This window comes from Pipistrellus kuhlii, unplaced genomic scaffold (genome assembly GCF_014108245.1).
Source record: "Pipistrellus kuhlii isolate mPipKuh1 unplaced genomic scaffold, mPipKuh1.p scaffold_m20_p_33, whole genome shotgun sequence".
Lineage (NCBI taxonomy): Eukaryota > Metazoa > Chordata > Mammalia > Chiroptera > Vespertilionidae > Pipistrellus > Pipistrellus kuhlii.
Window position 1 is genome coordinate 3,437,421 of NW_023425533.1, and position 27,524 is coordinate 3,464,944.

Below are 27,524 nucleotides of genomic sequence, written 5' to 3' on the forward strand. Positions count from 1 at the left end.
CTGCAACATTTCTGTTGAGATGTCAGCTGGAGTTTTTATTGGAGCTCCCTTATAGGTAATAAACTGCTTTTCTCTTGCTGGTTTTAAGATTCTTGCTTTGTCTTTAAACTTTTGTATTTTAATTATGATGAGTCTTGGTGTGGGCCTCTTTGGGTTCATCTTCTTTGGGATTCTGTGATTCCTGGACTTGTATGTATATTTCCTTCACCAAATTAGGGAAGTTTTCTGCCATTATTTTTTTCAAATGGGTTCTTAATTTCTTGCTCTCTTCTCTTTTCAGCACCTCCATGGTGTGTAATTTGGTACTCTTGAAGTTGTCCCACAGGGTCCTTACACTATACCGTATTTTCCGGCGTCTAAGACGACCCCCTAATTTTACAGTTAAAACATAGGTTTAGGCCTATATTCGCTGTATAAGACTACCCCCCACTTTAAAGAAAAGACTTACTTTGCCGTCAAGATCTGCAGGTGATTTTTATGCAATTTTGGTCTTTTGCCCCCGATTTTCGGTTGACTTTTTTTCGTTTCAAAAGTCGTCTTATACGCCAGAAAATACGGTACTTATTTTTTATTCCATTTTCTTTTTTATAATAAAACTTTATTGTTTAGATTACAGTTGTTCCTGTTTGTTCCTCTATAGCTCCCCTCCACCGCATTCCCACCCCACACCCTGCCTTTGTCTGCCCCCCAACTGCCCTCGTCCATAGGTGTATGATTTTTGTCCAATCTTTTCCCACATCCCCTAGACACCATCCCCCCAGAGAATTGTCAGTTCACTCTTTTTCTATTCCCCAGTTTATTCTGTTCATCAGATTTTTCGTTCACTTGACTTTTAGATTTACTTGTTGATAGATATGTATTTGTTGTCACTTTGTTGTTCATAATGTTTGTCTTTACCTTTTTCTTCTTCTTCCTCTTAAAGAATACCCTTCAGCATGTCATATAATACTGGTTTGGTGGTGACAACTCCTTTAGCTTTTTATTATCTGTGAAACTCTTTATCTGACCTTCAATTCTAAATGATAGCTTTGCTGGGTAGAGTAATCTTGATTGTAGGTTCTTGCTATTCATCACTTTGAATATTTCTTTCCACTCCCTTCTGGCCTGCATAGTTTCTATTGAGAAATCAGCTGAGAGTTGTATGGGTACTCCCTTGTAGGTAACTAACTTTTTCTCTTGCTGCTTTTAAGGTTCTCTCTTTGTCTTTTGCCCTTGGCATTTTAATCATGATGTGTCTTGGTGTGGTCCTCTTTGGATTCCTTTTGTTTGGGGTTCTGTGTGCTTCCTGGACTTGTAAGACTATTTCTTTCCCCAGGTGGGGGAAGTTTTTGGTCACTGTTTCTTCAAATAGGTTTTCAATATCTTGCTCTCTCTCTTCTTCTGACACCCCTATAATTTGGATGTTGGTATACTTGAAATTGTCCCAGAGGTTCCTTGCACTATTTTCATATTTTTAGATTCTTTTTTCTGCGTTGGTGTCCTTTGCTTCTTTGTATTTCAATTTTGACTTGATTCTTGGGATCCTCTAGTCTGCTGTTGGATCTCTGTATATTATTCTTTATTTCAGTCAGTGTATGCTTCATTTCTAATTTTTTTTTTCTTCATATCCTTGAGGGTCTCCCTATATTGCTCAGAGGTTTCTAGAAGATTCTTGAGTAACCCTATAAACATGGTTTTGAACTCTATATCCAATAGTTTGATTTCCTCCATTTCTTTCATTTGTGACCTGTTTCTTTGTCTTCACATCTTGGCTGCCTCCCTGTGTTGATAGAGTGGCTTTATGTGCTAGGTGTCCTATGGGGCCCAGTGGTTCAACCTCCCTAATTACCTGAAGTGGACACTCTTGGTGCACCCCTTTGTGGACTGTGTGCACAGTCTTGTTGTAGGTTAGCCTTGATTACTGTTCGTATCATTGGGTGGAATTAACATTCAGGCCAATTGGCTATGAGGACCAGTTTTGTCTACAATGGAGAACTTCTGTACTGGAGACACCCTTATGACTTGCTTCACTGGGACTTTGGTGCTCACTGAATCTGTCCCTGAGTGTGTCTCTTATGGATGTGAAGAGTTGTAATTTGGATGGTCTCTCTCTGACCACTGGGTACACTGGCTCTTGGATCTCCAAGAAGGTGCAAAGTCAGCCACTGCCTGAGGCCGCCCAGCAGCAGCTACAGAGATATCTGCAGATTTTTCTTCTTTGTTTGGGGTTTGGAGTTGCCCAGATGAGGCCCAGCTGTGAAGCAATGCAAGCTGTTTTCCAGCCTTGGGCCTTCTTTTGGAAGTTCTGGGGTTCTCTGACACAGCTGCAGTTTGTTAGGTTTTAGATTGCAAAAGGCCGCCATTCATATGCAAAAGCCTCTGTGCACAGCTTGGATGAGGTTGTAAATTGGGTGGGGCCGGGTCTCAGGGAATCACCAGGGCAGAGAAAACAGCATTGGTTACCCATCAGCCCTGCCAGGAAGAGGCCCCCAGTTCTCTGTGTTCTGCATCACCGTTCTGGAACAATGATTGCTGCAATCATCTCTGAGAGAAAGCCACCCTCACATTCTATCCCAATGCCAGACAGTCCATTTTCTCTCAGTATAAGTCTGGGTCCCCAGAGTCTCTTCTGGAACTGCAGTTCATAGAAGTTGGGAGCTTGTATCTCCCTCCTGACTGAAAAAGACACCAACATGCCCAGTTGCCAGCCCCTTTTGTGTGCCTCTCCATACCTCCAAACTTCCACACCTCTGCACCTCCTACTGGACCCATTGTGCTTTTCTCTTTCCCTCTAGTTGTAGAATTTCCACTCAGCCAGACTTCCTGTGGTTCTGGATAGTATTCATTTTGTCTTTTAGTTGTAGTTTTAATGTGGTTGTATGTGGCAGCAAGTTTAGGCTTTTACCTATGCTGCCATCTTGGTTGTCTCTTACTCATTTTTCTTTTTGCTGTTCTGATTGGGCATGTTTTGCTTCCTTATATTCCAAATAGCTGATTTGATTCTCAGTTTCATGTACTCTACTGTTAATTCCCTATAAATTATTCTTTATTTCAGTTAGTGTATCCTTCATTTCTGACTTCTCCTTTTTTATGCTGTTGAAGTTCTTAGTTTATTGAGCATCCTTATAACAAGTGTTTTGAACTCTGTATCTGATGGATTGCTTGTCTCTGCTTCTTTTTTTGGAGTTTTGTTCTTTTTTCATTTGGAATATGTTTCTTTGTCTCATTTTGGTAGCCTCTCTGTGGTTGTTTCTTTCATTAGGTAGCGGTGCTTTGTCTCCCAAGCTTGGCAGAGTGGCCTGATGTGGTAGGGGTTTTGCCCGGTCTAGTAGCACAGCCTTCCCAAACACTCAAGCTGATTATTCAAGGCGTGCCCCCCTGTGGGCTGTATATACCCTCATGTTGTAGTTGAGTCTTGATGGCTGTTGGTATGTCAGTGGGGTTGGGGATTTACCTCTTGGCCAATTAGTTGTAAGGACTGGCTGCAACCACTGACTCCTTACTACCTTAGAGGATCAGATCTGCAGGGACTCACCCCATAGAGCAGGGATTACTTCAGCTGGGCTCTAGTGGCTGCTGAGTTCACCCCTTGAGTGTATCACTTATGGAGGTGGTTGTGTGGTTCTTCAGTGTGTTCTGAAGCTGTCCACTGGGTGTGGGCTCTGGGGCCTCTAAGGAAGTACAGGCTAAGTTCAGTTTCTGTCTGTGTTCTGCCCGAGGCCACCCACATGAGCTGCAAAGCGATTAGCAAATGCTTGCCATTGTGCTAGGCTTAGAGGTGCCTAGGTGAGGCCAAGCTGCAAACCAAGGCCAACTGCTACTAGTGCCAGTCCTGGGGCCATTTAGCAATAGATATGGGGCACACCAAGACCATATGCTTGCTTGTTTGAAAGATTTTATTGGTAGGCAGATCTGAAGCATGAGCCAAGACAGGCCATTTGTATGGAAAAAAATACTAGAAACCCCTTTGGTGGGCTGGAAAGTTGGGTGGGTGGGGCATCAGAGAATTATCAGGGTGGGGCAAAAAGTGTGATCCAGATTTATGGAGTCTCAGATATGGTGCCCGTCTACTGACTCTATAAGGGTGGAGGCTCATCAAAGCAGCAGTGGCCTCTGCAAGCACCTCTGTCTGGGAAAGCTGTGCCTCCTCCCCAGCTCTTGCCTTGATGTCAAACAAACCACTTCTTACTTGTATGTCTTGGATTCCTTTTTTAAAAATTATATTTTTATTTATTTGAGAGAGAGAGGAAGGGCAAGGGAGAGAGAGAGAAATACTGATGAGAAACATTGATTGGCTACCTCCTTCACACCCCCTACTGGAGATCAAGCTTGCAACCCAGGCATTTGCCCTCACCAGGAATCAAACCAGCAATTAGTCAACACTCAGCCACTGAGCCATACCAGCATTTTAAGTTGCTGCCCAGTGCTGGAGCTCAAAGGGAGTGAGTCCAATTAAGTCTGTGCACAAGGCCCTTTAAGAGGAACTAGCTGAGACTCAGCAGCCCTCTGTTTCCCTCAGCCTCAATCCCCATTGCTATTTTTACAGCCAAAAGATGTGGGGATTCTCTTCCTGGCACTGGAACCTTGGGTTTAGGGTCTAGTGTGGGTCTAGAACCCCTTATACCTCAGGGGGCATCTCTGCCGCTGAGATATCCCTCCCAGTTTTTATCCAACACACCTGGGTGTTGGACCAGCCCATTCTGTGTCTCAATGCCTCCTACCAATCTCGATGTGTCTTTTTTTTTAATTTCCTAGTTGTATGATCTCCATTAAGCCAGATTTCAGATGGTTCTGAATGATGGTTTTTCTTTAATTTAGTTGTAATTTTGATGTCTCACCTGCATTCTATTGGAGGATCTTGTCTCTTGGTCAAACCTATTTACCAAGAAGTCTGCAGAATGTTGTGTTGCTGAGTATGGACATTATGGAAGAAGGGAGTATGAATTATGGTTGATAGCTAGCTCTCTCTGCTATAAACTCATTCATAATGGGTTGAGTACCCATAGGATTACATAGCAATCCTATTTATTCATTGAAACTTATCAATACAGATTTTTTTTTTGAAAAGTAGTTTAAATGAATGGATCATCTAAATGACTATTTTTTATTTCTCTATGAATTTCAGGCAATGAACATTTTGACTTCAGTGTTGCTTCTGTATGCAAAAGAAGAAGAAGCATTTTGGCTTTTGGTTGCTGTATGTGAACGAATGTTGCCTGATTATTTTAATCGTCGAATCATTGGTAAAAAACAAAAAATACATGAAAAACCACATATTTCTTTTCTAAACAATTTATATGCCTCTTGTCTATCCAATTATTAAATGCAAGAACAGATCAATTAAATTTTAGAGTATACAGAATGCAAGCAATATGAATATGTCACATTCACAGACATGCTCAAGTAAAGACCTTTTTGCAGTAATAATAATTGGGAAGATTAATATGTTGCTTTAAAAAAAAAGTATCTTGGTCTATTTCTTAATAAAATAGAAATCTTAAGTTCACTCTCTCTGTATTACTAAAATAATTATCTAAAGCAGTGGTTCTCAACCTTTTTAATGCCGTGACCCTCGTGTCGTGGTGACCCCCAACCATAAAATTATTTTTGTTGCTACTTCATAACTATAATTTTGCTACTGTTAATGAATTGTAATGTAAATATCTGTGTTTTTCGATGGTCTTAGGCAACCCTGCTAGCGGTTCTCAACCTGTGGGTCGCATCAAGAGCTACTGTATAATTTTTAATAGTTTCTTGATAAGAGGTTTTAGACAGCTTAAAATCTCCACATTTATATGAATTGTATACATATTTGAAAGGTTTGAAAGAAAGACCAAGTTCTTGGTTTCTTAATTTTGTAATATTTTCTTCAGTAATCAAATATTTATAGATCTATGATTCCCATGCCGTAAAACCATAGATGGTCTCTCCCTTGTACCCTCATAAACCTTCAGAATCATGGCTATATCATTGATTGTATGGTCTTTCATTTTAATTATTTGTGTATTTATCTTAAATTCCACTAGATATTAAGCTTATTGAAGGAGACCATTTCATTAATTGGTGTATTACAGGTTTCTATGCATGGTAACAATTCATTAAATAATTGTTCAAATGAATTTGAATTGAGTTTCTCAAGTGCTTCTTAATAAAAGACACTCTATTAACAGATAAAGAGATTTGTAAAATGTAGAAAAGGCACTGAAGAAATTCATAATTTAAGGAAGAAAAATTAGGTTTAATAGCATACTAATAGAAGTGGGAAGTATTGGTAACAAATCCTTTTGAAAGGTGTTCATTTTTAAACTTATTTTTATGTCCTTCAGGTGCCTTGGTAGATCAGGCGGTCTTTGAAGAACTTATCAGGGATCATCTTCCCCAGCTAACAGAACACATGACCGATATGACATTCTTTTCTTCAGTTTCTCTTTCATGGTTCCTCACCCTTTTTATCAGTGTACTACCCATTGAAAGTGCAGTGAATGTGGTGGACTGTTTCTTCTACGATGGAATAAAGGCCATTTTACAACTGGGATTGGCAATTCTTGACTATAATTTAGACAAACTGCTGGCATGTAAAGATGATGCTGAAGCCGTGACAACTTTAAACAGGTACTATAAGAACCATAACCTTTAAATCTAGACAGCCCCTTAGAGATTATGTTGTTTAATCCCTTACTTTATAGGTGAGGAACCTAAGTCTAAAAACTTGAAGCAATTTGCCCAGAGTCACATAGCTAGTTGAATGAGAAAGCTACGCCTAAAATTCACTCCACTATTTCCACTTAGAATATAACAAAAGTAAATCACTGTGAAGTAAGCCACTAATATTGTTGATTCATTATTCTGAGATTTTCATTGTCCCAATTTAAACTATCAAGTGTCACTGGGTAAAAGTAATTTGAAGGGGAATGGGTAGTTGATAATGTTAAATATCCAGTGAGGAAAATTGTTCTGTTTTCTAAGTGGTAGACTGAACTTTGTTTTCCTATTGCCTTTTCTATGAATGCTGTTTTATGTTAAAACATTGTGGAGGGTGTGTGTATATATGTGTGTGTTTGCATATACACTAGGTATGTACATGTTAAATGAATGAATATTTCATTGGTTAACTGTTGTAATGGTCCACCAAATCCTATTATGTACCCATGAATTATAACTACCTCACTCTAACATTTAGAACTCACTATGTTAAGGCTTCGATGTACCTATTCTTAACTTATTTCTCCTTACATTCCTCTACATATCCTTTCTGGGCTATTGTATTGTATTTTCTGAGTACTCTCAGACTACTCTGAGCCTGTTTGTTTCCATCATGCTCTACTCTCTACCTCTGAAATAATTACTTCCCCATCCCATTCCCCATTCCCCTGTCTTCCTAATTCCAAACCACCTTCAAATTTTACTTCTTCATAAAACTGTCCCTTGTCCTTTCAGTTGACACTAACCTCTGACTAACTATGGAGAGTTTAGCTGTCATTTCTCAGTATTTTACTTCTACTAATTCTTGTATTACTATCACTTTTGGATAGGTTCTTTGACAGTATCACTAATAAGGATAGTCCATTGCCTTCAAGTGTTCAGCAGGGTTCAAATGTGAGTGATGAAAAAAGCAGTCATATTAGAGTGGATATTACAGATTTGATTAGAGAGTCAAATGAGGTAAGTTTTTAATATAAATATATAATTACTTAGCATATTTAAAATAATTGATACTATAGTTATAGTAAGGTAATAATACAAGTAAAGATATAATTTTAAAATACGACTTCACTTTAACAATGAATTCTGTGAACTGTTCCTAGGTCATGTAGCCTCCACTTCCATTTGCTTTTCATTAAATGAAGTTATCACTTGCTTTCAAAAATAATTATCACTTTTAAATATCTGTCACTGTATAAAAAGGAGAAAATTATTCTCTTCTTAGATACTAAGAATTTTACTAATGTTCTTGTACTTATTCTTGACACATAGTAGATGGAATTTTCTCCAGTGAATATGTAGAGAAAATGAAATGTGGAGGTGAAAATTTGCATAATCATTGAACAAGTTAAGAAAGTAGCTAGAAAGAGAACGAAAGCCTCTAGAAATTGAATCTGATGAAATTTACTTGTAAGAGAAGTGGACGTTTATTATTAATGAGTATTTACCAAAATCATGTTTCTTGCAGAAATATGGTAATATTCATTGTGAAGATATACACAGCATGCGCTGTCGAAATAGGTTGTATGTGATACAGACTCTAGAGGAAACAACAAAGCAGAATGTGGTGAGTAACCACCACCCAATGGGGAGATACCAGTTAGAGTGACCATTTTTTTCTTCAATTTCCTTTTAAAAATTATCATTCTTTGTAAAGAAAATGTGACAAACTAAAGTTTTTAGGTAGATTCTTGCTACAACTTAGTTTATTATAAATTTTTGAGAGGAAATAAGTTATTTTCTTTTGGGGGGGAATTGCTTTCTGTATTTTATTCAATCACAATTTATATTTAATATTATTTATATTCGTTTTAGGTGTACAGCATAGTAGTTAGACAATCATATACTTTATAAAATGTTTCTCCCGATATTTACAGTACCCATTTATAGTAATTACAGTAATATTGACTGTATTCCCTATACTGTACTTTACATCCCCATGACTATTTTGTCACTAATCTGTACTTTTCAATCTCTTCACCTTTTTCACCCAGTTCATTATTTTGGTTCCACTAACATGTTTTGTGTTATTTGACCTTAAGTAATGAATACTATGATATAGGCATTTAAACAAAGCATATTTGTGATGTGCTTTGTCAATAAGAACAGCTGACCTACATAGTAGTCATTGCTGCTAATGTATATTATTATCTTGAATACTAAGATAAAGGGGGAAATGTCTAAAACAGTATTTTTAAATACTCTAATTTTTAAGGATAGTTTAAAATTTATTTGACTTTAAAGCCCCATATATCTTTTTAAAAATTATCTTTGTTGTTGAAAGTATTATAGACGTCTCCCCTTTTTTGGACCCCATTCTCCCCACTTCTGTCTCCTCCCCAGGCCTTCACTACACTATTGTCTGTGTCCATGGGTTATGCATATATGCATACTAGAGGCTGGGTACATGAAAATTCAGCCCGGCCTGCCCCCTCTCACAGTATGGGAGCCCTCAGGGGCAGGAACCGGTCAGGGGAAGGCGATCCCATCATACCTCTGCTGCTGCCACTGCTGGCAGTGCAAGCCTCAGCTAGCCCTGGTTACCTGAGCTTTGAGGCTTGCCTGCACCTCGGGCCTGCCCTTGGTGGTTGGGCAGCCGACATCCAAGACTTACCTGCACCTCAGGTGTTGTCTGGGCAACTGACATCTGAGGCTGGCCTATGCCTTAGGTGTTGGCTGGGAAATAGACATCCAAGGCTTCCCTGTGCTTTGGGCTGGCCCTAGGCGGCTGAGCAGCCAACATCCAAAGCTTGCCCATGCCTTGGGCGTCAGCTGGGCAGCTACCATCCAAGCTTTGCCTGCAACTCAGCCCAGCTCTGAGAGGCTGGGGGGCTGAGGGCAGATCCGGCCACACCACACGCCTGCTCCCCCTCCCCCCACAGGGCTGAAAGGACTGGGGGACTCTGGTGGGGCTGAGGGAACTGGGCGCCACCATCTTGTGTGGCTATGGGCACCACCATCTTTGTAACAGTGTGATGATTTTCATATTCCCCCTTTATTAGATAAGATAAATTCTTTGGTCAATCTCTTCCCACCTCTCCACCCTCTTCCCTCTGAGATTAGTCAGTCTGTTGCATGCTTCCATGCCTCTGTATCTATTTTTTTGTTAAGTTTATTTTGTTCATTAGATTCCACATCTAAATGAGATCACGTGATACCTGTCTTTCTCTATCTTATTTGGCTAAGCGTAATATTCTTCAGGTCCCTCCATGTTGTCTCAAAGTGTAATAGATCTTTCTTTTTTTACAGTTTATAGTATTCCATTGTGTAAATGTACCATAGATTTTTTTTTTATCTGTTCTTCTACTGGTGGGCACTGGAGCTATTTCCAGGTCTTGGGTATTGTAAATAATGCTGCTATGAACATAGGGTGCATATATTCTTTCTGATTGGTGTTTCATGCATCTTAGGATATATTCCTAGAAGTGGGATCACTGTGTCAAATGACAGTTCTAATTTTTTACTTTTCGAGGAAACTCCACATTGTTTTCTATATTGGTTGTACCAGTCTGCATTCCCATCAACAGTGTACTAGGATTCCTTTTTCTCCATATCCTCGCCAGAACTTGTTTGTTGATTTATTGATGATATAAATTTCTGCACAGCAAAAGAAACTAGCATCAAAATAAAAAGGGGACCCACTGCCAGTGATAGATCTGATAAGGGGTTAATTTCAAAAATATATAAAGGACTCATACAACTCAACAAAAGAAAAACAAACAATCCAATTAAAAAATGGGCCTGGTTGGTGTGGCTCAGTGTTTGAGCATCAGTTTGTGAACCAGGTCATGCTTCAATTCCTGGTCAGGGCACATGCCCAAGTTGCGGGCTTGATCCCCAGTGTGGAGCGTGCAGAAGGCAGCTGATCAATGATTCTCTTTCATCATTGATGTTTCTATCTCTTCCTCTCCCTTCCTCTCTGAAATTAATAAAATATTTTAAAGCTTTTAATATTTATTTTAATGGTGTCTTTTTAACTGTCCTTAGTATTTATAGTTTTCACCAAATAGGTCTTATATGTTTCTTGTTGGGTTTATCTACTCCTTTGCTTATTTTTTTTTTAAAATATATTTTATTGATTTTTATACAGAGAGAAAGGGAGAGAGATAGAGAGTTAGAAACATCGATGAGAGAGAGTCATCGATCAGCTGCCTCTTGCACACCCCCTACTGGGGATATGCCCGCAACCAAGGTACATGCCCTTGACCGGAATCGAACCCGGGACCCTTCAGTCCCTAAGCCGACGCTCTATCCATTGAGCCAAACCGGTCCCGGCTACTCCTTTGCTTTTGATGGTTTTGTTGCCAATATAAATAATACATTTTTTCCTTTGTGTTTTCCAATTTGTTTATTGCTCTGTATGTAAAAGCTGTGGGTTTGTTTATATTGCTTTATTAAATGGCCAAGTTACTGACTCATATTTTTTGGACTTATCAGAGTAGAATTCAACTGTTTTCTATGTACAACCTTTTTAAAGGGCAACCTAGGTGCATTTACATTTGTCATTCCTTTTAAAAGTTGGAAGGAAAATATTTTACTCTGGCAGAGGGAGATTTCTAAATGGATTCAAAAAGAATTTTTATACTGACGTGTTAAATTCTAAATTGCTTTTAATCTTTTTAAAGTTACGTGTTGTATCACAAGATGTGAAATTGAGCCTTCATGAATTGGATGAACTTTATATCATCTTTAAGGTACTGTTCTTTAAGTGAAAAATAATATTCTTGTATTATATATATATATATATATATATATTTTTTTTACCATAACTACTCTTAAATATTTTTATCTTTATTTTAGTAAGCATGCTTAAAAGGACAAAACTTATAAAATTACTTTTGCTGATTTAATGACTTGCCTTTTTTATTTGTTTTTAATAGAAAGAGCTGTTTTTTTCTTATTATTGGTGTTTGAGTTGTCCAGTATTGAAGCACCATGACCCCAGTTTGCCATATTTAGAACAGTATCAGATTGATTGCCAGCAGTTCCGAGTGTTATATCACTTGTTGAGTCCCTGGGCTCCTTCTGCAAACAGAGACTCACTAGCTTTATGGACATTCCGATTGTTGGATGAAAACTCTGACTGCCTTATCAACTTCAAAGAATTCTCTTCTGCAATTGGTAAGATAATGTCGAATAATTTTCTGTTTTCAAGCAAAAAATAAAGGGACCCCAAAAAAATATTTGTACTACCTATTACTGCTAATTTAGTCAGATTTTAAAAATATATATATTTCTGCCGAAACCGGTTTGGCTCAGTGGTAGAGCGTCGGTCTGTGGACTGAAGGGTCCCGGGTTCGATTCCGGTCAGGGGCATGTACGTTGGCTGCGGGCACATCCCCGGTAGGGGGTGTGCGGGAGGCGGCTGGTCGATGTTTCTCTCTCATCGACGTTTCTAGCTCTCTATCTCTCTCCCTTCCTCTATGTAAAAAATCAATAAAATATATTTTAAAAAAAAAAAAAAAAAAAAAAAAAAAAAAAAAAAAAAAAAAAAAAAATATATATATTTCTACTGATTTCAGAGAAGAAGGGAGAGGGAGAGATAGATAGAAACATCAATGTTGGGAGAGACACATTGATCAGCTGCCTCCTGCACCACCCCACACTAGGGATCAGGCCTGCAACCCAAGCATGTGCCCTGACCAGGAATTGAGCCATGACCTCCTGGTTCATAGGTCAATGTTCAACCACTGAGCCACACTAGATGAGCTTTAGTCAGATTTTTATCAGCTGGAGCTATATTGTCTCCAGCTTTAGCAATAACTGGACTTTTTTTCTGTGTTTCTTGCTAAGTCTGAGTATATTGGTCTTATTTTGTCCCTATCCTTCCAAAAATGCAAATTGTTAGATATGGATGTTTTAAAGTTAACATGAAGAGAACTTTCTCCTTCAATAAAAATCCAACCACATAGCTAAGGAAAGTAGTAGAGAAACATCCAACAAACATGTACCTAGAAATAGGCTACTAGTTTTATCATTCCTTTCTTTTACAACACTCCAGCATGCTTTCTTGTCAGGGATTGTCCCTTGAAGAATTTTCTCCTCAAATCAGGCATAGGCCCCATGGAAAAGAAAAAAAGAAATTTTGGGGAAGGGAGATCAGCAGAAGAGCATTTTATCCCTTGATAAAGAGGATTTTGGTTACACACCAGAAGGAGAAGATCTAGCTGACTGGGTGTTTATTTAACTGTTAGCTTAAGTAATAGAAGGTTTCTGAATTTTAATTCTTGACTAATATCTGTATCTTAATCTGCATTGCTGGAGTTGATTAAATGTCATTTGAATATGTGACTATTTGCAATTAAATTTTATTGAACAGACATAATGTACAATGGAAGTTTTACTGAGAAGCTTAAACTACTTTTTAAGCTGCATATTCCTCCAGGTAAGAGTTTAACATCTTTTTATTTTTAATATATTTTATTGATTTTTTACAGAGTGGAAGGGAGAGGGATAGAGAGTTAGAAACATCGATGAGAGAGAAACATCAATCAGCTGCCTCCTGCACACCCTTTACCGGGGATGTGCCCGCAACCAAGGTACATGCCCCTGACCGGAATCAAACCTGGACCCTTCAGTCCACAGGCCAACACTCTATCCACTGAGCCGAACTGGTTTCAGTGAGTTTGACATCTTTAATGATGTTTAGTAATTGACTCCCTTTTAACAAGTATAATTACAGATATAATTTCATTTTAACAAATAGCAGTATTCAGTATATAAGGTTATTCCTTTATTGTGGCCCATGGATAATACTACCAGTATTTTTACTGATATAAAAATACAGTGAAATCTATGGAAGATAATCTGTATAACATATAGGTTCACAAATTTCCCTCCTGTTAGTGGCCTATCAATTTAATGATAGTTTGTATATAAGAACTACCTAACATTTGAATATTGGTGTAAAGTTGAATTTTTGCTGCTGTTGTCATTAGAGAGTAGAATTTAACTTTAAACGAACTGCCAAACTTGTGAAATGGTACAAATTATTCAGAAAAAAATGAGACCAGGGCAGTGATAGTAAACATTTGGAAAAGGAAACAAAGTAAAAGCTACCATTTATTGAGTGAGCACTTGTTCTGTCAAGGCATTTATCTTACATGCATTCTTATATTTAATTCTCATAATATTTATGCAAGGTGGTGTTATACTTTCGATTTTGACAATAAGGAGACTAAAGGTCAGAAATATTAAATTACTTGCCAAAGATCACATAGCTGAGATTCAAACGGAGTTCTGACTCCAGAGCTCATGTCTTTGTCTCTCCTACTACACTGCCTCCATGTTACTCGACCATTCCAGTTTATTAGGTCTAGTAATAATTAATGTCGTTTTCTAATACTTTTTTAAATCGAATTTATTTAAACAATACAACAAAATTTAATCAACAATATAGTTGCCGTTGTTTTCTACTACTTGTGCCCAACGCTCAGGAAGCATTTTAATCCCTCTGTTGTAAAATTCTTGTGATTTTGATGCAAAAAATTTGGTCAATGCATTTTTGAGGCATTCTTCATTATTAAATTTTTTTCCAAGAAGAAAGTTTTGCAAAGAACGAAACAAATGGTAATCGGAAGGGGCAATATCAGGAGAATATGCAGGTTGAGGGAGAACTTCCCATTCCAACTGGCGCAGTTTTTCAGCAGTGATTCTTGCAGTATATGGTCGTGCGTTATCGTGGTGAAGAATTTCGCCCTTCCGATTAATCAGCGCGTGTTCTTTTTCTCTTAAAGCTTGGGCTAACCTTTCCAATTGGGCACTATACACTGCACTTGTAATGGTTTGGGTAGATGGTAAAAGTTCATAATGAAGAATTCCTTTAAAATTCCACCAAACACACAACATCACTTTTTTCGCATGCAAGTCATCTTTTGGCGTGGGCTGCAGAGCCTCATTTTTGTCCAACCATTGAGGCCACTTTTTCAAATTAACATACAACACCCATTTTTCATCTCCGGTAACAGTTTGCTCTAAAAACGGCAAACGGTTTTGACGAGAGAGGAGCGAACTGCAAATTGTGACTCTTTGATTACGGTTGTTGTCGGTCAACTCATGAGGAACCCATTTTCCAAACTTTTGGACTTTACCAAGTGCACGCAATTGATTGGAAATTGTTTTTTGTGAACAATTTAAAGTTGTCGCAAGCTCTTGTTGGGTAATTTGAGGATTTTGCACCAAAAGAGCTTGAAGAGCTTCTTTTTTTTTTTTCTTTTTTTTTTTTTTTTTTTTTTTTAAATATATTTTATTGATTTTGTACAGAGAGGAAAGGAGAGAGATAGAGAGTTAGAAACATCAATGAGAGAGAGTCATCGATCAGTTGCCTCTTGCAAACCCCCTACTGGGGATATGCCCGCAACCAAGGTACATGCCCTTGACCGGAATCGAACCCGGGTCCCTTCAGTCCCCAAGCCGATGCTCTATCCATTGAGCTAAACCGGTCCCGGCTTGAAGAGCTTCTTGATCAAAATTGGACACACGGCCTCGACCACTCTTGTCATCTAACGAAAAATTTCCCTCGCGAAATTTCTCAAACCAACGCTGGCATTTTCTGGCACTAACTGCATCTTGACCAAGAGCACTACAGATGTTTTTTGCAGCCTCACTTGCTTTTCTTCCTAATTGGAACTCGTAAAGCATGCAGTGCCGAATATGCTCTTCATCCGCCATCTTCTTAGCCCTAGTTTTGCAACAAAAACCAAACCAAACACAAACTTTTTCAAGCAAAACTTGTTAACTGCACTTCACACGTTCCCACGTGTTTGAAGGTTATGTCAATACAAGTCAACGCCAAGCAAGATTTTAAATGTTAAAACGACATTAATTATTACTAGACCCTTAAGTGTTTCCCCCTAACCTTAAGAGGCTGACTTTTCTAGGCCTGATCCATATTTTGTGTAAACAGCCTTAGGCTTTCAACTAAAGGGACATTACAAAAGTATCTTTTAACTTAGGTAACTCACAAAAACAAATAGCACTGTCTAAAGCTATACTTGGGAACTCTTTTAGTCTTCCCAGGATAGCCAGGAACCATGCTTTTAACCAAACCAAGAATCTTAAAGCCATCTTTAACTCTTTACACACTCAGATCACAAACACAGCATTAAAAACAAGAGACAAAATACCAAATAGTTTAATTATGAAGAAATTTCATTACTAAGTCAAGTTGCCATTAAAATGTCTAATATTATCATGTAATAAATATGTTTTTAGTAGGAGGATTAAAAATAGAAAGAACATTACATATCTGTTAGAGCACTGAACTTCATGTTTTCCTTATTTTTGAAGTTGTTTTTAAATAATTGAGGTCACATTTTAGAGATTTCCAAATGCTAGATTCTTATTTCAACTTGTAATGGCTCTCAGAAAACTATAAAAAACGTAAGTAGGAGGAATAATAGAACTCAAAGTGATCAAGTATTTCCTGTTACTTGCTACACAATAGAGTAGTACTACTTCCACACTTCTTCATATGTCTTTTACAGAAACCCTTTTGTTACTAAATCTCTGCCCCCAGATTTACTTGAGCTGTTAAAGGAACTGTTTCTATTCCTCATTGTTAATAAATTTGATCTGGGTAATCTGTTTTCAGCTTATACTGAAGTGAAATTGAAGGACCCTTCAAAGGGAGATGAACTTTCCGAGGAAGAATTACTTTATTTCAGTCAGCTCCATGGTAAATATCTGTTCAAAATATATCTGTTTGATAATTACTCACTCAATAGTGATCTTCCTGGCTTTAATATTCTTTACCCAGTTACCACTAGTAAAATTTGGGTAATTATACCTTATGATTCTTTTGTGCTACCCCAGCACTTAGCACAATGCTAACTGCATGGTAAATACTCCATAAACATTTGAATGACTAAATTGCATTTTGGTTTTGATGCATGGAATTTCTTATTTACTGGAGAATTAGAAAGAAAATGCAGTTTGTTCCCACTTACGTTGCAGAAATTTCTAAAATATATCAGATCATTTCCATGCCTTGTTAAAAATACAATGAAGGCAATAGAATCTTTGATTATTGAAGGTAATAGCTATTATTCAAACAGTAAATACTTACTATAAATAATTGTAGGTTTAGGAGACAGAGGTGAATCTGTCTCCAAGACATAATTTGGAAGGATTATGAGTTTATTTTGTGTCCTTTTTCATAAATATGAATGTCTTATAGAGGAATATGTCTGATTAATGTATGTTTACTGCATGTTAGTGTTTGAACATAAAATTTGAAGAGACCTAATAAGTCGTCTAGTCAGTCCCTTAATTACATAGATAAGGGCACTGAGGTCCAGAAAGAAGTGGTGACTTCTGCAAGATTTCACAATGAGTCATTGCCACAATCAGGACTAATAGCCCAGTCTTCTTAACTTCCAGTATGTTTTATTTCATAATAAAATAAATAATATTTAATTTGACTAAAGTGAAAAAGAAGAAAATACCAACCAGAAATACATACTTAATATTTGTTATACTTCTTCCTAGGTATTTTTTCATATGGATTTCCCCCTACTGTTCTTATTACTATAGAAGTTTTTGAATACTTTCTCTTTCTTTTTTTTTTTAAATCCTCTCCCAAGGACATGCTTAGAGAAAGGAGGAGAGAGAGAGAGAGAAAGAGAAAAAAATATTGATCAGTTGCCTTCTGTATGCTCCCCAACTGGGAATCAAACCCACAACCCAGGTATGTGCCCTGACCAGGAATCAAACCTGCAACCTTTTGGTGCATGGGACAAAGTTCAACCAACTGAGCCATTCCAGCTGGGTTTGAATACTTTGTCTTCTAATGATAGGGGGCCAGGTCAGCTAAAATTGGTTTGCTGAATTAAATAAAATAATGTTTTTAAAAAATCTTAATATAAAATATTATTTTATAAAAGCTATTTGTTAAATAGTTTACAAATTGCAATTGTCCTCTTTTCTTTTAGTTTCCAAGCCTGCAGGTGGGAAGGAAGCAGTATCAGCAAAACATAGCCCTGAAAAAGGTACTATGATCTAGAATATAATTTAAATTATTGGGGTTTTTTAAGCAAAGGGGAAAGGCAGATTTCCCTTTTTTTATATGACATTTTAATTTAACTTAATGTTTTTTAATTTTTTAATTATAGTTGATGTACAATATTATGTTAGTTTCAGGCATACAACCTAGTGGTTACATATTTATATAACTTATGAAATGTTCACCCCCTTAAATATAGTACCCATCTTACACCATACATATTTTTTATAGTATTTTTAACTATATATCCTACACTGTACTTGACATCCCCATGACTATTCTGTAACTACCAATTTGTATTTCTTAATCTCTTCACCTTTTTCACTCAATCCCCAACCCTCTAGCAATCATCAGTGTTTTCTCTGTGTCTGTGAGTCTGTTTCTATTTTGTTTGTTTATTTCTTTTGCTCTTTAGATTCAATATATAAGTGAAATCATATGGTATTTATCTTTCTCTGTCTGACTTATTTCATTCAGTACAATACCCCCTAGGCCTATCCATGTTGTTGCAGATGGCAAGATTTCATTCTTTTTTTATGGCTGAGTCATATTTCCTTGTATATATATGTACTGCTTCTTTGTTATCCATTCATCTACTGATGGATAATTAGATTGCTTCCATATCTTAGCTATTGTAAATAATGCTGCAATACACATAGGGATGCATATGTCTTTTCAATTTAGTGATTTGGATTTTTTTTTTATAAATACCCAAAAGTGGAATTGCTTGATCTTTCCTTATCTCTTGTTACAGCCTTTGTTTTAATGACCATTTTGTCTGGTATAAGTCTTCCTATCCCAGTTTTTTTTGTGTGTGTGTGTGTGTGTGGTTTTTTGTTTTGTTTTGTTTTTGTTTTTGTTTTTTTTACATTTTCATGAAGTTCCTTTTTTCCATCCCTTTACTTTCGTGTATGTGTTTACGCCTGACGTGAGTCTCTTATGGACAGCATATGTAAGGGTCATTTTGTCACTTAATTCAGCCATCATATGTTTTTAGATTAAAACATTTAATCCATTTGCATTTAAAATAATTGTTGATATGTATTTGTTGCCAATTATTATTCATACTTTTGTAACAGCTTTGCTGGACAGAATAGTCTTGATTGTAGGTGGTTGCTTTTCATCACTTTGAATGTTTTGTGCCAGTCCCTTCTGGCCTAAAATGTTTCTCTTGAGTGGATAGACTTATGGGAGCAACTTGTAGTTAACTAACTGATTTTCTCTTGATGCTTTTAAGATTCTTTGCCTTTAACTTTTGGTGTGGCTCTCTTTGTATTTATCTTGTTTGGGACTTTCTGGGCTTCCTGCACTTATATGTCTTTTTTCTTCACCAGGTTAGGGAAGTTTTGCGTCATTGTTTCTTCAAATCGGTTCTACATTCCTTGCTCTCTCTTTTCTCCTTTTGGTACCTCTATGATGCAGATGTTGTTATGCTTTGTGTTATCCCAGAGGTTTCCCAAACTATCCTAATATTTTTTTAATGATTTTTTTTTCAGTGCTCTGGTTAGGTGTTTAATGCTACCTTGTCTTCCAAACTGCTGATTCAGTCCTCTACTTCATCTAGCCTGTTGTTGGTTCCTTCTCATGTATTCTTAATTTGAAATATTGTATTCCTCATTTCTGACTGTTTTTAATGGTAATTATGTCCTTTTTATGTTTACTATCTCTTTTCATTCTCTCCCACTTCATCTATTTTTGCATAAGTTCATTGGTCATCTTCATAACCATTTTTTTAACTCTTTATCTGGTATATTGGTTGTCTCCATTTTATTTAGTTCTTTTTTTCTGCATATTTCTCTTGTTCTTTCATATGGGGCATATGTTTCTTTGTCTCCTTATTTTTGCTATCTCTCTATAATTGTTTCTGTGTATTAGGTAGATCTTCTATATCTCCCATTCTTGATATGGCAGTAGGTATCTTGAGGGGCTTAGTGGAGTTGTCTCCCTAATCACTTAAGCTAGGTGCTCTGGGAATGTCCCTTTTATGGTTTATGTGAAGCCTCCTGTTGTAGTTGAATCTTAATTTCTCTCAGTCCACCTATGAGTCGGGTGGGCTCTTGGGCTGGCTGACTATGAAGATCAACCCCGATCAGAGTGCATAAACTGCTGTTGTATGATCTCATGAAGTGGAATTCAACCCAGCAGAGTCTGGTGCCTACCAAGATCTCCCTTTGGGTGTGCCAATTGTGGAGATAGTTGAATTGTGCTCTGATATAGTCTTAATACTGCCACAGGATGTATTGGTTCTGGGACCTCTTCTGAGGGAATTTGGTGCAGGTCAATGTCAGGCACTGTCTGTGCCCAGCCCTGGGCTATCTGGAACTACAGAGCAATCCACAGTTTTTGGCTGTCTCTCCTGGGCCTGAGTGCACATGGGAGGGACCAAACTGTACACCAAACCTGGCTTCCACCTACAAAGGTCATGGGCAGAAATATCAACAAACGGTCCAAAGCACCCCAATTTCTACCTTTGTTTGCCAGCTGCCTTTTAGGCTCAGTCACTGAAAAAGCCTTTGGTGGCACAATAGAACGCTAGTTGCATTCTCAGTGAGTCACCAGGTAGGGGCAAGTAGTGTTCACCAGGTTTATACAAATTCAAACTTAGTGCTGGGTCTGAGGCCACTCAGCAAATGTCTCAGGGTACACCAAGGCCATCTTCCATCTAACAGTAGCCTGCAGATATTTGTGGTAGAGCAGGGTCTCAGAGAGTCATCAAGGGGAGGCCAGCAGAGGCAGAGTTTATCAGACTCAAACAGACCAAGATTTGACTCTGTGAAGGAAGGTTGTGCAATAGTCAGGTGTGTGAGGGAAAAATGATCCCCTTCCTAGAGCCACACAACTCAGTCTTTGATTCTGCTTTGACTTTTTGGAGAGCCCAAGCTTGGTAGGGCAGGGCTACCCTGGGGGTAGAGAGTGTGAGGCTAGTGGATGTCCCATGGGGGAAGGGTGGTGCCAATTAAGCTCTGGAAAGTGTGAATGGCTTCTGCTCCAGAGACACACAACTCACACTTTGGCACACCATAAGTCTGCCTGGACCTCAATATCTCGGGCCTAGGTAGTTGACTCTTCCACCACAGGGCAATAGGGAGTTCCCTCAGGCTGATGCCATAAAAAATGGAGTGTTCCACCCAAGAAAGATGGTATCTGTGGTGTGAGAGAATGATTCAGCACAGCAATCCTGGTGACACTCCTTCAGTTCTCTTGCCAGAGCCACAAACCCTGGTTTAGTCTCACACAATGTAGTCTGTTCCATCCTTTTAGACTGGAGCCCAGGGTTAGTGGCTATAAACAAGATTTTGTGCACTGGCCCTTTAAGAGGATGCCTGTGTCTAGTGGACTTCTGTCTCTCCCTAGTGGACAGAATCCCGCTGATTTTCAAAGTCTGATGTTATGTGACTTCCTCTTCTAGGCTCTGGTACTCTGGGCTGAGGATCCTACATGGGATTGAGACCCCGCACTCCTCAGGGGGGACCTTTGCAGCTGAGATATCCTTTGGATTCTCAGCCACCACCCATGGGTGCAGGGCCAGCCCTTTTCACATCCCAGTCCTTCCTACCAGTCTCGATGTGGTTTCTTCTGTAAATCCTTGGTTATAAGACTTACGTTCAGCTAGTCTTCTGTTAGTTATTTAGGATTTTTTTTTTCTATAATTGACTTGTAATTCCAGTTTAGACTTGGGAGGAAGTGAGTGTAACTTCCACCTATTCCACTTCTGTCCTGGATCCTTGTACTATAATTTATTTTAATAACTAGCCCAATATTGATGGATATTTAGGTTATAAATTCTGTAATAGACATTTTATTCTTATATTTTAATATACTTTTCACATATTTCTTCAGGATAGGACAAGTTCATATTAGTATGAGAATACTAGGTCTCAAGTAATAGGCACATTTAATATTTTGATAATTATTAATAAAATCATATTAATATCTTTTTTAATCTGATTTTTTTATTGATTAAGGTATTACCTATGTGTCAATATCCTCCATTGCCCCCCACACCACTCCCATGCATGCACTTTACTCCCTGCTGTCTCTGTTCATTGATTATGCTTATATGCATGCATACAAGTCTTTTGGTTGACCTCCCTTCTTATCCCCACCCTCCCCTACCTTCCCTCTGAGGTTTGAGCATCTGATCGATGCTTCTCCATCTCTGAGTCTGTTTTTGTTCAGCAATTTATGTAGTTCATTATAATCCACAAATGATTAAGATCATGTGATATTTATCTTTCTCTGGCTGGCTTATTTCACTTAGCCTAATGCTCCCCAGCTCCATCCATGCTGTTGTAAATGGTAGGAGTTCCTTCTTTTACAGCAGCATAATTAAACTCTTTAAATGAATGAATAAATAAGTTGTGTTTTGAATTTTCCAAAAGAGCCATCATAGACCAATTAATATTTGTATATAGAAGGTATTTTAAACTTCATAGTATGCATGAAAATATCTACATGAAATTTATTTATTTATTTATTTATTTTTAAAGAAAGAAAGACATTTTATATTTTATTGATTTCTTACAGAGAGGAAGGGAGAGGGATAGAAAGTTAGAAACATCAATGAGAGAGAAACATTGATCAGCTGCCTCCTGCACACCTCCCACTGGGGATGTGCCCGCAACCAAGGTACATGCCCTTGACCGGAATTGAACCCAGGACCCTTGAGTTCACAGGCTGAGCCAAACCGGTTTCAGCTCTACATGAAATTTACATCATCAAGTCAGGGTGTACTGTTTAATATAAAATGCATCCTTCTCAATTTTGCTTTAAATATTCCCTAGTCCCCAAAATAAAAGTCTCAGTTTAATGAAAATGGAGAAGTGTCCTGAGAACCACTAGGTGAAATAAAAGTTTAATTCAGGTGATTTGCTGGATTAAAGAAAAAGGTAGAATCTTATAACTCAGTGAAATATCTTTTGATGATAATTTTTTTGAGATTTCAGAAAATGTAGTAGGCTGTTTATTATGAAAATTATAACTATGAAAATGGTTTTATTCTCATTCAGGCAAAGGAAAAATTGATATTCAAGCATATCTTAGTCAATGGCAAGATGAGCTTTGCAAAAAAGAAGAAAACATTAAGGATTTACCAAGAATGAAACAGGTATAGTGCTTTCAAAGAAAAAATTCTAGGTTTTTAATGATATTTTTATGAATGTGTGTATATCCAACTCTAAAGTAGCTAACATGCTATTACAAAAATATTTAAATCATCTGTGTATTATTTCTGCTGCAGATGAGTACTGATGAATGGGATCAAATTATTTTTAATACTTAAATACATCTAGTGTTTCACTGTAGTTTCTATGTTATGACATTTGTTCCTACAGAAAAGATGGATGTGTATAACATATTTCAGTATTTTCTATTTCCATCTTTATTAGAAATTTTTATCTGTTCGGTACACATTTTTAGTGTTTATAGATGACAAACAGTGCTAGGTACTATGAATAAGAAATTACTAAGATAAGTCACACCCTAGTTCCTAATCATTTTGTATTTGAACCTGCTAAATGAGTAGTATTGACACAATTCTAAATCTATCTCTTTCTTACAAAGTATTTAGTCAGTATATGTTATATGTTATTATATTTTTATTAAAATGTTAGTATAGATCCTTAATATTCCCAGAACTTTATTAAAATGAGAACCATCAAATAGCTTAGTATTTCTCAGTGGACTTGGTAATTTGATAGTTGAATTAAGTACTTTTAGAAAATGAATCAATAAGATGTATTTATTCTAAAATTCTTAGAAATAGTACTGTAGATAGAGTTAGGAAAAAAGAAATGAACTTAAAAGTTTTGAACAATGTGTGTGTGTGTGTATCTAATTTTGAGGGGTAAATATTTTTGTTTATTTTTAGAGAGAGAGGAAGGGAGAAAGAGAGAAACATCGACATGAGAGCTGAGAACAAAACATCAATTGGCTGCCTCCTGCACATCCCCTATCAGGGAATTGAACCAGTAACCTTTTTGTGCATGGGATGAAATGTTGCCCAACCAACTGAGCTATACTGGGTGGAAAAAAATATTTTTATGAAGTACATCCTTTGTATTTGCTCTTTATTTGCGGATAAACTTTTCTGGTAGGATTGACATATAGGACTCTTGTGTTGGAATCTTTTTTTATTTTTTATTTTTTAATTAAATTATTATCTCTGTACATATACCATTGCGCCCCCTCCCACATATGCCCTCCCTCCCCAGAGTTTTGTGTCTATTGGTTGTACTTATATGCATGTATACAAGTCCTTTGGTGGATCTCTTATATTTCTCAGATCTTCCTACCCTCCCCGCTGTAATTTGACAGTCTACTTGTTACTTTATTGTCTCTATATCTATCTTTTGGTTCATCAGTTTATAATGTTCTTTATTATAAATAAATGAGTGAGGTCATGTGGTGTTTCTCTTTCATTGACTGGCTTATTTCACTCAGCATGATGTTCTCCAATTCTCCAAATGATGAGAATTCCTTCTTTTTTATAGCAGCATAATATTCCATTGTGTAGATGTACTATAATTTTTTGATTCGATCGTCTGCTGATGGACACCTAGGCTGTTTCCCAATCCTAGCTATTGTAAATTGTGCTGCTATGAACATAGGGGTGCATATATTCTTTCTGATTGATGTTTCTAACTTCTTGGGATATATTCCTAGGAGTTGGATTACTGGGTCAAATGGGAGTTCCATTTTCAGTTTTTTGAGGAAGCTCCATACTGTTCTCCACAGTGGTTGCACCAGTCTACATTCCCACCAGCAGTGCACGAGGGTTCCTTTTTCTCCGCAACCTCGCAAACCCTTGTCGTTTCTTGATTTGTTGATCTTGGCCATTCTAACAGGTGTGATATGGTACTGCATTGTTGTTTTGATTTACATCTCTCGGATAATGAGTGACTTTGAGCATGTTTTGATGTGCCTCTTGGCCTTCCTTCTGTCTTCTTTTGAGAAGATTCTATTTAGATCCGTTGCCCATTTTTTAATTGGATCATTTATCTTCCTTTTATTAAGTTGTATAAGCTGTCTGTAGATTTTGGAGATTAAAACTTTATCAGTGATAACATTTGCAAATATGTTCTCCCATACAGTGGGCTTTCTTGTTGTTTTGTTGATGGTTTCTTTTGCTGTAAAAAAGCTTTTTATTTTGATGTAGTCCCATTTGTTTATTTTCTCCTTACCTTCCATTGCCCTAGGGGAAGTATCAGTGAGGAAGTTCTTTTGGCATATGTCTGAGATTTTGCTGCCTGTGGATGCCTCTAGTATTTTTATGGTTTCCCGTCTTATGTTTAAGTCCTGTATCCATTTTGAGTTTATTTTTGTGTATGGTGTAAGTTGGTGATCTAGTTTCATTCTTTCGCATGTATCTGTCCAATTTTCCCAATACCATTTATTGAAGAGACTGTCTTGACTCCATTGTATGTTCATGTCTCCTTTATCAAATATTAATTGAGCATAGTGATTTGGGTTGATATCTGGGTTCTCAATTCTATTCCATTGATCTATATGTCTGTTCTTATGCCAGTACCAGGCTGTTTTGACAGTGGCTTTGTAATACAGCTTGAAATCTGGTAATGAGATCCCTCCTACTTTACTCTTCTTTCTCAGGATTGCTGTGGCTATTCGGGGTCTTTTATTGTTCCAAATGAACTTTTGGAGAGTTTTTTCTAGGTCAGTGAAATATGCCATTGTTGTTTTAATGGGGAGTGCATTGAACCTATAGATTGCTTTGGGAAGTATGGACATTTTGGTGATGTTGATTCTACCAATCCATGAACATGGTATGTTCTTCCATCTGTTTACATCTTCCTCTATCTCTTTTTTCAGTGTCGTGTAGTTTTCTGCGTATAGGTCTTTTACCTCCTTAGTTAAGTTTATTCCTAGGTATCATAATTTTTTTGGTGCGATGGTATAATAAATGGGATTGCCTTTTTTGTCTCTGTTTCTGTAAGTTCACTATTGGTGTATAGAAATGCCATAGATTTCTTGGCGTTAATTTTGTATCCTGCTACATTGCCAAATTCATTTATTAAGTCAATTAACTTTTTGATGGAGTCTTTTGGGTTTTTTATGTACAATATCATGTCATCTGCAAATAAGGACAACTTTACTTCTTCTTTTCCAATTTGGATGCCTTTTATTTCCTCCTCTTGTCTAATTGCAATGGCTAGTACTTCCAGTACTATGTCAAACAGGAGTGGTGAGAGGGGGCATCCCTGTCTTGTTCCTGTTCTTAGAGGGAATGGTTTTAGTTTTTGCCCATTGAGTATGATGTTGGCTGTGGGTTTATCATATATAGCTTTTATTATGTTGAGGTATGATCCTTGTACTCCCACCTTGTTGAGAGTTTTTATCAGGAAAGGGTGTTGGATTTTATCAAATGCTTTTTCTGCATCAATTCTCTCAATTTTTTTATGTGATATATCACGTTTATGGCTTTGCGGATATTGTACCAATCTTGCATTCTGGGAATAAATTCTACTTGGTCATGGTGTATGATCTTTCTGATGTACTGCTGGATCTGATTTTCTAGAATTTTGTTGAGGATTTTGGCATCTATGTTCATTAGGGATATTGGCCTGTAATTCTCTTTCATTCAGTTGTTTTTATCTGGTTTTGGTATTAGGTTGATGCTGGCTTCATAGAAGGAGTTTGGAAGTGTTCCTTCCTCTTGAATTTTTTGGAATAGTCTGAGGAGGATAGGTTTTAGTTCTTCCTTGAATGTTTGGTAAAATTCTCCTGTGAAGCCATCTGGCCCTGGGCTTTTGTTTGCTGGAAGCTTTTTGATGACTGTTTCAATTTCTTCCCAAGTCACTGGTCTATTGAGATTTTTAGATTCTTCCTGATTGAGTTTTGGAAGTTTGTATTTTTCTAGGAATATGTCCATTTACTCCAGGTTGTCCAGTTTGTTGAAATAGAGTTGTTAGTAGTATTTTGTAACAATCCTTTTTATTTTGGCAGGGACTGTTGTTATTTCACCTCTTTCGTTTCTCATTTTGTTTATTTGGGTCCTCTCTCTTTGTTTCTTGGTTAACCTGGCTACAGGTTCATCAATCTTGTTTATCCTTTCAAAGAACCAGCTCTTCGTTTTGTTGATCTTATGTATTGTTTCTTTTGTCTCTATGTCATTTATCTCTGCTCTGATTTTTATTATTTCCTTCCTTCTGCTTACACTGGGCTTTTCTTGTTGCTCTTTTTGTAACTCTTTGAGTTGTAGAGTTAGATAATTTGTTACCATTTTTTCTTGTTCTTTTTGCAGTAGGCTTGTAGAGCTATGAACTTTCCTCTCAAAACTGCTTTTGTTGTGTCCCATAGATTTTGGATTGTTGTGTTTTCATTGTCATTTGTTGTCAGGATGTTTTTAATTTATTTCTTGATTTCTCTGGTAACCCAGTCTTTATTTAATAGCATGCTGTTTAGTCTCCATGTGTTTGATTTCTTTGGATTATTTTTATTGTATTTAATTTCCAGTTTTATGCCACTATGATCTGAGAAGATGCTTAATATGATTTCTATCTTCTTGAATTTGAAAAGACTTTGCCTATGTCCCAACATTTGGTCTATCTTTGAGTATGACCCATGTGTACCTGATAAGAATGTATAGTCTGTGGCTTTGGGTTGGAATGTTCTGAAGATGTCGATTAATTCCATCTGGTCTAGTGCATCATTTTGGATTGATGTTTCTTTGTTTATTTTTCGTTTAGATGATTTGTCCAAAGGTGACACTGGGGTATAAAAATCTCCTACTATGATTGTATTCCTATTAATCTCTCCTTTAATGTCCTCCAGCAGGTTTTTTTTTTATGTATTTGAGTGCTCCTGTATTGGGTGCATATATATT

General features: G+C 37.2%; 1 protein-coding gene across 3 annotated transcripts in view; it reads left to right on the forward strand.

Annotated features, from left to right (window-relative positions):
• The window catches only part of TBC1D8B (TBC1 domain family member 8B), an 86,819-nt gene that overhangs the window by 52,679 nt on the left and 6,616 nt on the right, over positions 1-27,524 (forward strand). For 2 of the 3 annotated variants that reach the window (XM_036460735.2, XM_045570467.1), the window contains 10 exons: positions 5,105-5,222; positions 6,306-6,591; positions 7,512-7,641; positions 8,150-8,248; positions 11,307-11,375; positions 11,562-11,802; positions 13,001-13,066; positions 16,274-16,357; positions 17,613-17,669; positions 22,693-22,790. In XM_036460735.2, the coding sequence (XP_036316628.1) occupies positions 5,105-5,222; positions 6,306-6,591; positions 7,512-7,641; positions 8,150-8,248; positions 11,307-11,375; positions 11,562-11,802; positions 13,001-13,066; positions 16,274-16,357; positions 17,613-17,669; positions 22,693-22,790 (1,248 nt within the window). The remainder of the gene's footprint in view (positions 1-5,104; positions 5,223-6,305; positions 6,592-7,511; positions 7,642-8,149; positions 8,249-11,306; positions 11,376-11,561; positions 11,803-13,000; positions 13,067-16,273; positions 16,358-17,612; positions 17,670-22,692; positions 22,791-27,524) is intronic. The other variant, XM_036460736.2, reaches the window with a different exon arrangement.